Source organism: Coturnix japonica, chromosome 18 (assembly GCF_054131305.1).
Source record: "Coturnix japonica strain WE chromosome 18, WE-NBRP24, whole genome shotgun sequence".
In the NCBI taxonomy this organism is placed as follows: Eukaryota; Metazoa; Chordata; class Aves; order Galliformes; family Phasianidae; genus Coturnix; species Coturnix japonica.
This window is the reverse complement of record NC_140680.1, coordinates 11629968-11643127: the sequence shown is the minus strand read 5'-3', so window position 1 is coordinate 11643127 and position 13160 is coordinate 11629968. Positions and strand designations below refer to the sequence as shown.

Genomic DNA, 13160 nt, shown 5'->3' with positions numbered 1-13160 from the left:
AGAAATGCAACGTATCATGTGGCCTGCGGAGGTGAAAATGATTTATATTTAAGGATGCTGCTGCCTGCTTCCATTATGATAAGATAGCCTTAATTAGCTTTGTGCTTGAATCGGGAGTTAGAAATGTAACTGAACAACTCCAAAGAAGAAACAGCTGCACAGAGATGGAGGCTTCTGAATCCTGGTGAAGTGGTACTTGAGTCTCTGTCAGCAAAGGACATGAGCTGCCACTACAGGTTCATACTTCACTATCTTTAGTTTTTGAGTTGCAACTTAAAATGCCTCGCATGCAATTCTGCTCTGAGCATCAGAATGCCCAGAACACACAGAGGACGCACTGTGGTGTATGACTGTATGACTTTTCAACTTGGAGGGGAGATAAGGGATAAATTTTTATATATATATATATATGGGGGGGGTGAGAGGGAAGGCGTGGGATTAAAAAATTATTTATTTTTTTTTATTTTTTAAAGAAAATTTCTTTACTGCCACCTGCTGGAATAGACAATAACCCTTTGTCATACTCAAGAACAAACATCTTCACTTAGAGGACAGTTACGGAGAGCATTTAAAACACTGTGATCCCAGACGCTTACAGTAGATTAGAATTTTTTATTGGTGCTGTGTTGCCATAACAACATAAAGACAGCAGATGACTTAAGCTAAGCTTGCAAAGCAAAAGGCTGCTCATCTGGCAGTTAAAATGAATACAGTTCACTTCACAAGTTCCCCATATGGGCCCTTAGTGTATGGTAATGAGGATACCATATGGTGGAAGAAAATGCACAGAGAACAATTGTGCTCTACTGGATGAGTGAAGTGAGCAGGAAGTTATGGGGAAACACAGGAGAGATTTCTGTGTGCTCTCTAACTCACGGGTTTCTTTCGGGGGGGGGGGCGGGGTTCTCTCTCTTCTTAATCTTCCTCTTAATATATACATGCACAGGAATGACAGAGAAACATATTGTACATTTTGCAACATCATTCATCACCAACTGTCAGGTGTGTTTGTAAATCAGCCTAGTAAGATCTTATAAATTTGTAATTCTTAAAAGGTAAAAGTGCTAAGTTTTTAGACAAAGTGCAGGAAAATTTAAGCACTTCTGACAAGTAGAAACATTAGTGGTAATCATTTTTAAAATGCTTGCATCTTTCTGCCTGCATGTTTAGCTGTAAATAATGCTGAAATGAATAAAAGCTTTAAAAAAAATAAAGGAGGGGGGGATGAAGTGGAATAATTTCTTTTTTTCCTTCTTTTTTCCAAAAGAATAAAAAGTAATAGTTGATCAGAACCATATGCGTGTTAGATTCTGCTGTAAACGGACATATACTATACTGTACACTGTACTAACCAGATCCTAAACCTGGTAAGCCAGCCTGCTAAAGGCTGCAAAGTCAATTTTGTACTGCACATGCTTCATAAAAGATGAATATAAATGCATTAGTTAGACACGGTGAGCTAAATTAGAAGGTCAGGCAGGGCTGGAAGGGCTGAAATATCACACAACCAATGACTGTAATTACTCTTTTTTTAAGTCTATTAAGTGGTGTTGTTCTATCAAGGCTCAGGGGTATAGGACATGAAGTACAAGATAAAGTAATGTGTATTTATTACTCCCACGGGATCAATTTACTAGATATTTTCAGCTCCACGGAGCAAAATACACAAATGCAGCCTTTGTTACTTTCTTCAAATTGTGGTTTATTCCTTCAAACCTCTGCTCCTGAAAGGGACCGTGTTTACCTGTTTAGTGCCTTCCTGCCTCCATCAATTCATTGTTGCATTTAAAAATGGTAACAACAAAGGAAACAGGAATAGAGGAAAGGTGAGGATTGCTCTTACACAATGCTCAAACAAGTGGTTTGATCTGCTCGGATGGAATGAGCAGTATAGAAAATCCAATCCCAGGCATGTATTTTACCCCAAGGCAAAGCAGGAGTCAGGAACGTAGAACAACACAAGAGCTCCTTGTCATCATGTTAGCCCCGATCTATTAAAAGTTTTGTCATAGATTCTAAATTACACCATCTGCTCTAATCATTTGCTGAGTAAATGCTGACCCACTTATAAAGAAAACTCACTGAAATGTGCACGCACGCTGCTGACCTTCACAAAGGAAAGGGCTCCTTGCCAGCCGATGGCGCGAGGCTCTGCCCTTCAGTGAGCGCTGCGGCTCTGCCTCTCAGCTCTGTCTCACCTTGGACACTTTGCAATTCCCAGACATGCCCCTTCACCTGACACGCTGCACCCCACGTGGAAGGCACCTCCATAGCAGCAGCAGGCATGTTGGTCACCTATTTCTCACTAGCTTTGAAACTCATGGCCCAAACTTTTAACCTGAATATTTTCAACAGGATCAATTGAAAACCAAACCAAAACAAAACCTTCTACCAACTAAATGCCCAAATATTTTGGAAGTGAAAAAAATACAGTTTATAAGGATAATATCAACCTTAACTGTGGTCTTACTTTCTGACAAGATTTACTGCACAATGTAGAAACCGCCACACGCATCTCATGCTTTCTTTGCCATACAAATGAACTCTATTAACTCTCCTTCGCATGCTCCCCCTTCCTGCTCATACTTGGTATACACGTTTTCTAAAAACCCTCTTGTTACACTGGGGGGAACAAAAACAAAGATATGTTTCCTTAGCTCAAATTATCTAACTTAGGTTAAAATAGCATGAAAACATCATATCTTGGGTGAGCAGATGGAGATCAATTTGGGAATTTCCATTTTGTTTGACCGAAGTAGCAAACCTGAGTTGCTTTGTCTTCATTGCTATTTTAACCTCGGCTAGCAAGCCTGGGCCAACCCACCCACGTTCACAGCCAACCTCTGTTTGCAATATAAACAATTCCCATGTCATGACGGATAAAGGGCAAAGCTCTGGGATTTCATGAGGGAAAAGACAACTGCATTTGCCAGCCACTGGTTCCTAATAACCACCTGTCTTCTATTAGCGCCCTAACGAGGATTGGGATATGTCTTGGGATCTAATGACTGACCAGAGGAAAGGAGCCAAAGGGAAAGTGGTGAAACCAGAAGAAAAGGCCCCTTTCAGGGGGGATGAGGGAACTCCTGGAGAGTGCACATGAGCAGCAGACTGGGAAGGAGAAGATTTGAACTCACAGAATGGGTTGATGCTCTGACTTGCTTCTTGAATACAGAGCAAACAATTGTGTGCTTAATTTAAATACACGTGATGAGTTGTGAGAGTGGTGAAATGGCAAATAAATTATAGGGAATTGCATATAAAGAGGAATCACTGATATTAAATCATCTAGGATGGATGTGTTTCAAATCCAACTCACAGTTGAAACTGTTTTACAACTGTAGCTGTGGAGTTCTAACAAGGTTGTAGAATATCAGCGTATCTGCCAGGGATTTATTTTAAGGATTGTAGGATGGTTATATAAATGAACGTAAACAGATTGAACATGTTGTTGTGATATGAACTCTTAGTGATTCCCACCGCACTTATGAGCACAAGAACCGACAACTCTTGTGCATTTGTGTGCACATACACAAAATACACTACACAGGCAGGATTTCTGCAGCCCAATCCTTCAGGTTAACAACACCATTTCTTAATCATGGTATGTCTTTTCATCCCCCCCCCAAGAGATCTCTTGTTTGATCTGATCTGCTCCCTGTCAGTATTAGAAAGGAAAGACTATACAACCCATCACTCTTCTGGTACTTCATCTCACTCCAAGCTTTGGGTGCTAATCTCACCACCTCTGTACTGCTCATCTCTCCTGATGGTGCATGTGTTTGTGCCTTTGTGTGTGTACAAGCAGGCACATCTGCTAGTGACAAGCCTGAACTGCTGATCTGCTCTTTACACGAAGAACAGGACTCTAACACCATAACCCACAGCTGCCAACATCAGCTCCCACCACTTTTCCTTCAGAAGCTGTATACTGCATTTCTAGTTGCAATTCATCTCTACTTTTCAGTTGTCTCATGACTACAGGAGGACATTCTCCACAAAAATTTGGCCACTGAAGCAAAGGGAAAAAAGATACGAATTCCAAATCTGGCTTTGTTCATTGCCTATCTCCAGCAGATACCTCCAACATTTCAAGTAAGTTCATCCCAAGCACAGTCACCAAGCATTATGAAAATAATGGAAAACCTGAGGAGATCAGACTTCTAAAACAGCCTGAGGTTTCAGAAATGTGCCTGCTGACACAAATCTAGCTGCTAACTTCCAAGCTCTGGAGCAAACCATGTGCTTACATGCACTTGGTGGCCTCAATAGCTCTTCTGAATTTAGGGATAATTCACACAGCAGAATCTTTTTGTTGGTCCATGGGAAGGACTGCATACCCTTCTGAGCCCAAGCAGTGTAACCATTTCTGTTTTAAAATCACTCTAATTCATCAGTAATGTTTCAATGGGATAAGGGCCACAAAACCAAAGAGCAATTACAGGAATGTGCTTTTTCTCTTTAACAAATAACATTTAAGGTCTTTGAGAAACAGAAAGTGATGATGCACTGGCAGGACAACAGGGAAAATGGAGGATATTATATTTAAATCTCAGCCTCTCTCACGTTTGCCCTCCCTGACCATGGTTCCACTGTGGAAGCCATATGGCTTCCAACTCTCTGCTAAGCAGCCACTGCAAATTGTCTATAGTGGAATTCTGCCAAAACCCTTTTTGGTTTAATGACATGGAGAAGAGCGCTGCGCAGTGCTCACCCAGCACAGATTCACTGTGTCCTTGATTATGATTCTGGAGCCAGCAAGCAATGCTGGGAATTGAACCAGCGGTGCCTCAAATGCTGAAGTCAACACGTGCCCTAACCCCCGCTGCATTCAGCCTCTGTGCATGGCATATTAATGAGTCCTGAGCCTGAGGTCCAGCTTTTGTGTCTGCACACAAGAAATTACCCAAAGACAAAAAAAAGTGCTCTTCATCCTTCTAACCTTGTGTATGGATATCAGTTTCTTCCCTAATTTGTTCAGTTCTTTAAGTAGTAACATTTTCTTTCAGGCCATCAGTTGCACTTCTACCTGTACAAATACAACTTCTCATGATTTAAAGACTTGGAAATCTGTCCTGCAAATGTATTCAGAACAAACACATTAAGCCAAGAGGGTATATGAGGGGACAGATGACTCAGTGTTAACTCTCTTTCTCATATCCTATCCATAAATATCTACTAAATGTTGGAGTCATGATATGGAGACAGATGAAGCTTTCTACTGCATGTTTTTATGCCTTATGGCTTTAGATAGCAGAAATGTATAGTTATTAGTGTGGGAACAGTCTTAGTCTGAATGAGAAAAAGGCAGGTGTACAGCCTCATGGCTGCTTTCCTATACCAGGGGGGAAAAAAAAAAGCTCAAATCAACCAACGAAACTAAAAGACCCAACCACATTATTGAGACCCCCTCAATACTGTGGGTATCTGAAAGGCAGCTCAATAACTGCGAAAATCCATGATGCATTACAGCACCCAGGTGCATAACCCAATCTGGCACATTCTCGGTCTTATTTTATTTGCATTTCCTCATTTAGAAACAAAAGCTGCAAATATCCACTCATCAATTGGAATATTGGATTCAGGGAAAATTTGAAGTGTTTATTTTGGTCTTGCAGATATCCGGGGCATAATGAAGGCTGGTCTTTAATTTTCTAAGGAACAATTTCTCTTTGTGTGCCTTCTTGGTGGCATTATACACCTGAAAGATCACCTCCAGAAGGATGCTTTCTTTATTTGGAAAGGACTGAATCTCTAGAGAGAAATCTGATGAAAGCTGTGTTAGGAAGTCCTACTGCAAATCTGTCCAAAAGTCAGAGAAAGGGACAGCTTGCAGAGGATGAACTGAGCCAATGTAGAATGTAACTCTCCAGGGCAGCATGTTTCTATGGTTGTAAGAGGGAAGGACAACACATCATCAACCTCAAAACCACAGCCTACAGCCTTCCTAAGCAAAGATAAAAGACTTAATGCTTCTGCAAAGAAAAAGTAAAATAAAAATCACATACTGAATTTAATTTCTATCATGAAATAAAGTAATTTGCAGTGTTAGTGGTCTCTTCTCACTTTAGCAACCTTAGAAACATAGAAACCTTAGAATCAAAGTCCACAACAACTGACAATACATACAGCTTAGGAAGCTACAGAAAAAAAACTTCAGGAGATTTACTGTTAACAAAGGCTACACTGAACTTGCATTCTTTGAGGGATCTGGCCTGAGCTCTCAGCTAAAGCACCTCTCTGTGTCCCAGGCATGCAAACTCACATCTTACTGTTCGTAACTTGAAGGCAGTGCTCTTTCAGCATGCACACCCAGCCTATTTGCCTGCCAGGCACTAACACTCCAACAGCCATCGTGGCAGAGCAGACACAACGCACGGTGGCAGCTCACAGTGTCACACACAGCGATAACTCAGTGTCTATGGACCTGCACCAAAGATCTTTTTCTAATATCCCCACCTTTTCTCAAGCAAATCCACAACGTTCTGCCAGAGCAAGATTGTGTGAAAGTACAGGTAGCAAGAACAGATTTGAGCACAGACCTAGGCAGCATGTCACAGTATAAGTCTGGAAGCCATGTAAACTTTTCCCCCAGCTTTTACATGAAAGAAATCAACAAAACATCTCCCACATATTTCAGTGTGAATGAACACCAAAATCACTTCACTACACATTGCTCTAATTATTTCAGAGATCCTGAAATGAATCAGTTTGCTACTATTATTATCTTAAAACAACACCCGGTGCAGCAGCACTAGATGCATGTTCACTGAAGACCCATATTACTTGCTATTATCAATGGTGAACTCAAAAGTATAATGGCACTATTGTGTTACTAAAACCAAGAAGCATCATTCTGCTATGAATAAGCTGCTCAGGTTCCAAAGTACCAATCAAAAACGTGCTCTTTATAAGGTAATTCAGAAGACAGAGTAAGATTTGATTTTAAGAAAGGCAGGAGCTGTTTGAGTCAGTGGTGACTCAGAGTCACAGAAGTCTCATAAAGTTTGATATGAGAACTGTGCTTCATTGGTCAGAACTCACCTTCAACTTAAATGGGCTGAGTACTGAACTCAAAGCGTTACACGTACAGAGTCTTGCATAAAATTCAATAGGGGTTACTTTCAAACAAAAACATGCAGTGAACAGTGTTGCCATATTTAATAAAATGATAAACTTGATGCTGACCTTTGGCAAGCGTTCGGGGTCACCAGGGTGCCGGGGGATAACCTTCTGTAACCTTTGGAAACCATAGTCAATGGTGGGTTCATTCAGAGCTGAAACAACAACAAACAACACAATGATGTGACAAAGGCATAGCAAACAGACCCCACTGCACTGCAGCCACTGGCACTGCACTGACAGAACACAGCAAAATTTCATCTTTCTTAAATCAGCACTGATGATGAAGCCAGGGGGGAGGTTGGCTTTGAGGCTTCAGTTGAACCTTCAACACAAACCTCCCCCTTGAGTGTTTATGACAAGGTCTCTACAAAATCTGGAGTGCTGTATATACATCTACCAAACAGAAAGCAATTATTATTTCTGAAAGGCATGATGAAATTATAATGATAAATGCTTTGCACCCCATGTTTCATGTTTTATCTTTTTTTCCTGTTTTCCTGTTATGAGAAAGGTCCTTTGTAACGGGAAGACAAGAGCAGTAACTCTAAGGGAGCCTCTCTTCTTTCAGACTCTATTACACATTTTATACAATGCATGTGCAATGATCATATACAATTCTGTTGTGAACTACAGACATTTAGCATGGCAGAGGCTTTATTTTTTACACACTGAAATGAAGATGTAACTCCTACTGCACTCAGCAGCCCAGATCAGGCCCCAGTCAGCACTTAACTGTTCCAAAAGATGTAATGATTTGTAAAAATTCAGCTGTGGTTTTACCTCATTTTTCCCCAGCCCTTGTCCAGTAAAACAGGTAAACTTGAGGAGAGAGAGAATGGAGGTAAAACACTTGAATCTTCAGGAGAAAGCCTGCCTGCATTAATCACAGCACTGATTGTGCCAAGCCTTTAAGCACATGCTTATCTGTAAGCCCGTACTTAAACTCATTTGCTTTCAGCAAAGCAAATTCAAGCATATTATGTTTTTTGTATGATTGCCTGTAATTACAGGAGACTGCATTGAATGACCTTCTAGCTATATTTCCAGTCATATGATTGCTTTAAAACTCAGATGTTAGTGAAACTTCAACACACGCTCAGAATTTCCTAAGTGCTTTGGAGAACAAGAACAAGAGTCAAGCATTTTCAAGCACTTCTGAACAGCAGTGCATCACGACCCTCCTGTGCCAACACAGACAACAAAACTTTCCACAGCAATTTATCACCACATTTTTTTTTTTTACTTCAGTGAAAAAAAAATGTGAGTTAGTTTTCCCACTACAATAGTTTCAATAACAGTGAGGCAGTAGTTGGGGGTGTCTTACAGCAGTGGTAACAGTGACCGTGATTATCTCTGCTGATGCAGCTCGTTACAAGTGCAGCCTCTTGCTCACTATTCTGTACTCCTTTGTATCTGTTGTACTGTCCATGGTAAGAAATAGGAGGCATTACTTTCAGAGCATCCTATGAATGCTAGAAGATTTTTGCACGGTTCTGTCATATGTGCTTCTTCCTTAATGCAGTCTAGTTTATGGCCACTTTCCCCTTACATCCTTTGGGAAAGTAGTTACTAAATTTTGCAATATTATAAATGGAGGCCAGTTCTGAAATCCCCCTGGAGACAGCCGTGATTTTCTCATATCTTCCCACACATTCAACACATTCGAAATCCACAGAGTATTTCCAGTGAGTATTTTCTGAACTAAATGACCAAAAAAATGTTAATTTTATGGTCCGATCTCACAAGGCATCGAGCATCCTCTGAGAGACACTGAATACTTTCTGCTTCACATAGCTTCAGCTTGGTGTACTCTATGGGGAAGGGTGTGTTTGGAAGGCTGCAGTTTGCAGGAGTAGATCTGAAACAGCTCCTGTTGTCAAAGATCACTCATTAGTCTCTAACCATTGAACCCTTTCAATCTAGATTTTAAAGATAGTAAATAAATGTAAAAAAAGAAATCTTTAGCTGCCTGAACCGCAGATTGAATGACATCAACCCTCCACTCCTCATCCCAAGTCAAACGTAATTAGTCATATCTCATGCAAAGATTCTTGTTTAAATATTTAACCCCAAATTCTGCACTGAGGTCAAACCAGTTCCCATGTCATTATCTCCAAAGGAAAAGTAGTATATTCTCATCTCCAGTGAGACAGCAGGTTCATGCAAGGCTTTGCCTCTGTCCCCGCTGAGTGTGAGGCTGCCTTCCTAGTGCTCTAATCCAAAGAACATTTTTATTCCCTTGATTAGAAATAAGAATCAATAAGGAATACAAATTCTCTATTTGTGTTCTTGACATCCATACATTAAAAACAAGCTAACACATACTGTACTTAAAATGCATTCCCATTACCCTAAATTTTAAAAGTACTATTGAAAGTACTACTAACTTTAAAAAGGTGTATTAAATTCAAATAGGTCCCAAGGCTAATGGAAGCAATTTGTATACCAACCCAAACTGACTGGCCCACTTTTCAAAATACAGGTATGATAATCTCACGGTTTTAAAAGGACATTTAAATTGAAAGACTGTGAATTTAGTACATAATTATACCAATAGAACCCTTTAACTTGTCAACTTGTAAATCTAAAAGGCTATCAATCATTTCTAAAGAGGAAATAAACCTTAAAATTCTTTGATTGACAGTGCTTACTTTTTATGTGGAAAAAAAAAAAAAGAAAAAAGAAAAAAAAGGAGTAAAGTGGCCAGAAATCCATTTACAAAAGTACATTGTTTTACATAGGTGAGTAAAAAGCCAATAATTACACCTCCAAAAGACATATAAATCAAAGTAAGTACTTCTCCCTCACTTACATATTTTAAGTTGCAGTAAACTTCGGGTAACTTTTTATTAAAATACTTTTCCAAATGCAAAGCTTATTGAAGCCATTAATAGGGTAGCATTTTCATTTAAGCTAATATAATCATTTTTGCAAATACAAGATTTAAGCCATTTTTCTCCCTCCAAACAATAAACTTTCAGCCTGTCTCTTGTGTGAATTAGCTAAAATTACACCCAGGTGTACGAAATCTGTCTATCTATCCTAGTGTATGAGTTAAGGCACAATATTTATTATTCTTACCATTTTATGAATTACTCCTGAAACCCTTGAGGAAGAACTTTCTTTCAAATTAGACTCTAACAGAATAAGCCACGGAGCTCTTTATGCAGCAAGTCTAAAGCCATAACTCTTAACATCTAACGCTTTTAATCAGGAAAACATACAACATCAATGGAAATAAGGACGTGTACGTTATATTCATCTTTTCAAAGTCCAACTTATTTTTCAACAGAAACACTGCTTATACCTTTGAGAAAAGCATTTGCACTGTAACTATAATTTCATACTCTGCACAAATAATTTTAATAACCATATGTAGATAATTCAGCATCTTAAGAAGACTCCCTCTATTTTTTTCTTTTAAACTAGTCAGTGGAGGCCTTTTTGTAATATTTCACATAATGAATTCCTACTGTGTCAATAAAGCTTTGGTTGTTAATTGAATGACTGTCTGATGTATGAGAGAGGAATTTCTTTCTCTGGCCACGCTGCCAACTTACAGCAGAATGATCGACACTTAATATCAGCAATTAAAAGGACCTGTTCAAATATCATATGGAATTCGTAGCTTGGGGTAGGGTAGGAGAACTCTTCACCGAGGAAAACTCATTCAGTGAAGGCAGAGAGTAATTGAATTAGACACATTTTAACATTATTATTCAAAGAAAAATAAACACACACTACATAGAAGCATTATGGAAATATTTCAGAACGTAAACCATATCCAGTTAATTTGTTTCCCATGCATTCATGGTTTCATTTATTCCTTTTATTTTTCAGCCCTTGTTTCTTTTGCATTCTGTTCGACCCAAAACCAATGAGAAAGCAGCTCCGAGACCTATGAACTTCCCATTTGCTTTTCCAGTGAAAAGGCTGCAAGAAGAGAGAAGGGACTCAAATAACAGAAAAGATTGAAGGTTACAAACCAGTTGGCCTTGTGTCCACAGGTCTGTCAGTCCCTATTCCAGATGTGAAATCTGGTCTTGACTGATTTAAGTCAAACTCCCAGGAAAGGAGGAATTAGAAGTCCCACATCCAAGACACACAAATTGATGCATCTCAACAATTCATAGCCATAATAGACTATGAAAAACTCCATACAAAAAGCTGCAGCACAGTCATGGCAATGAAGGCTGAAAACAGATTTAACATGTCTGTGCCCAGCAACTAAAGTGGGCCAGAACACTTGAAGGCACAGAGAACGAACAGTTGAAAGCAAATCAAGGGCAACTGAGGACTTCAGCTCTACTGGACACACGGACTCTACTCCAACAAGTCAGCTTTCAACCTCTACCACCATCTCTCTTCCTTGACGTGGCTCGCTGAAAGCAAACCTAACCCAACAACTCTTATGCTCAGTGGCCTTTTCTGCCTCTCTTCACAAGGACAGCAAGAAAAAAAACTGCAAAACCCCATCATCAAACGAAAAAAAGCCTGTTTTGCAAATCTCCCTGCAAAGACTGTTCCTTTGCTAATTAAAGATTGTTAAGTGAAAACATGCAAGCATTTGAGCTATTTGTTGCTGTTGTGAATTTGTCTTGCTTTTTATGAAGTTTCCTTTCCACTGCCTTTCCCTGGAGTGTTTATTCCCACAAGCAATGGAAAACGGAAGCGGGTGGGACAGCGAGAGCCTGCACTGAAAGGCTGGAGCTTAAAGGCCCTCCCAGTGCTCACTCAGAATTTCCTTGCTTTTCTGGTCTCTGCACTCCCTCACTTCAACACATTCTTGCGCACTGAACTTCCATCTTAAACATCAAACTGCAGCACGATGACACGTTTTAATGGAAATAGAGATAGCAATATTCAAAATAATATATAAAATATGCTCATGCTTTATTGCCATGTCACGTCCAAACAGACACCACATACATATGCCAAGCAATAAGAAAAATGCAGAGCTGAGTCAAATAAAAAGCATGACCCCCAGATTTCCTGAGCTTTCCTAGTGACTGCTCTTTACTTGTACTACAGATGCAATAGACCAGCATTTGAGGCAGCACTACTGTGTTCATCAGAGTTATTACAAACATGATAGACAGCGTGATATTTTCCTCCTGATAACAATTTTTCTCCAGCAACTAAGAACCAGAGGAGTCATTCCCTGCCCACCTGGCCCACGCTCTGCAGCCAGTGGGGGTGCTGAAGGTGCCTGAAACGCATGTCTTGAGCCCAATTCTTTTTTTTATGAAAGTTATGGAATGAAATTACTGGATCTGTCTAGCAGGGATCAGGCATTGGTTCCCCTAAATACATCAGCTCTGCTCACTCTTAGCTACCTGCAGCCTGGCTATGGAAAAAAAAAAAAAGTCAACAGTTTCTTCTGCTTCTGACTAAACCGACCTCTTGTCTAATGGGGAAGATTTGGACTTTTGGGAGTATGAAACAGAATCCAGTTTCAGATGGTGTAATTTAAGCATACCAATGTCAGAGCAGGCTGCTAGGATTCACTGGGGATGTGCATATAGAGGGTCAAAAGGAAATTAATGCATGTTGGTTACTTTGTCTCATCACCTGGGTTAATTGATGTATCTTTAGCAGTCATTACCAAAAACTTTTACATGTGAGTATTTTCCTGTATGTCGGGCACATTCTGGTAACTCATGAGCATGCAGCAAAAACCTTCCTGCGAATGGCTCAATGGATAACAGCTTCTTTTAAATGAATGAGTACCCATACAAAAAGGTAAAAAGAAATGCATAGAGGCCAACATGTAAAATAATGGGTGATGATGGTTAGCTATAAGAACTATATTTAGGTCTACTTAAAAGCATTTAAAAAATAGACACTGCATTTATTTTTAAACTGTTGGTTCAGAAACAGATGCAGAGATGTACCATAGGAAATGCTAAAACTTCACCTCGTGTAACCTCTTCTTTCATTTCTTAAGATGCTTATTCTCAACATTTTTTCTTTGCATGGACTCCTCACATTCCACAACGTACACACAGATGCCTTTAACACTTTCATATAAGCTT

The 13160-nt window shown here is 39.7% G+C and overlaps 1 protein-coding gene across 14 annotated transcripts in view; it reads right to left on the bottom strand.

The window, feature by feature from the left end:
* Positions 1-13160, bottom strand: part of EBF1 (EBF transcription factor 1) — a 258042-nt gene that overhangs the window by 24035 nt on the left and 220847 nt on the right. For all 14 annotated transcript variants that reach the window (XM_085519284.1, XM_085519285.1, XM_015876220.3 and 11 more), the window contains one exon: positions 7189-7277. In XM_085519284.1, the coding sequence (XP_085375410.1) occupies positions 7189-7277 (89 nt within the window). The remainder of the gene's footprint in view (positions 1-7188; positions 7278-13160) is intronic.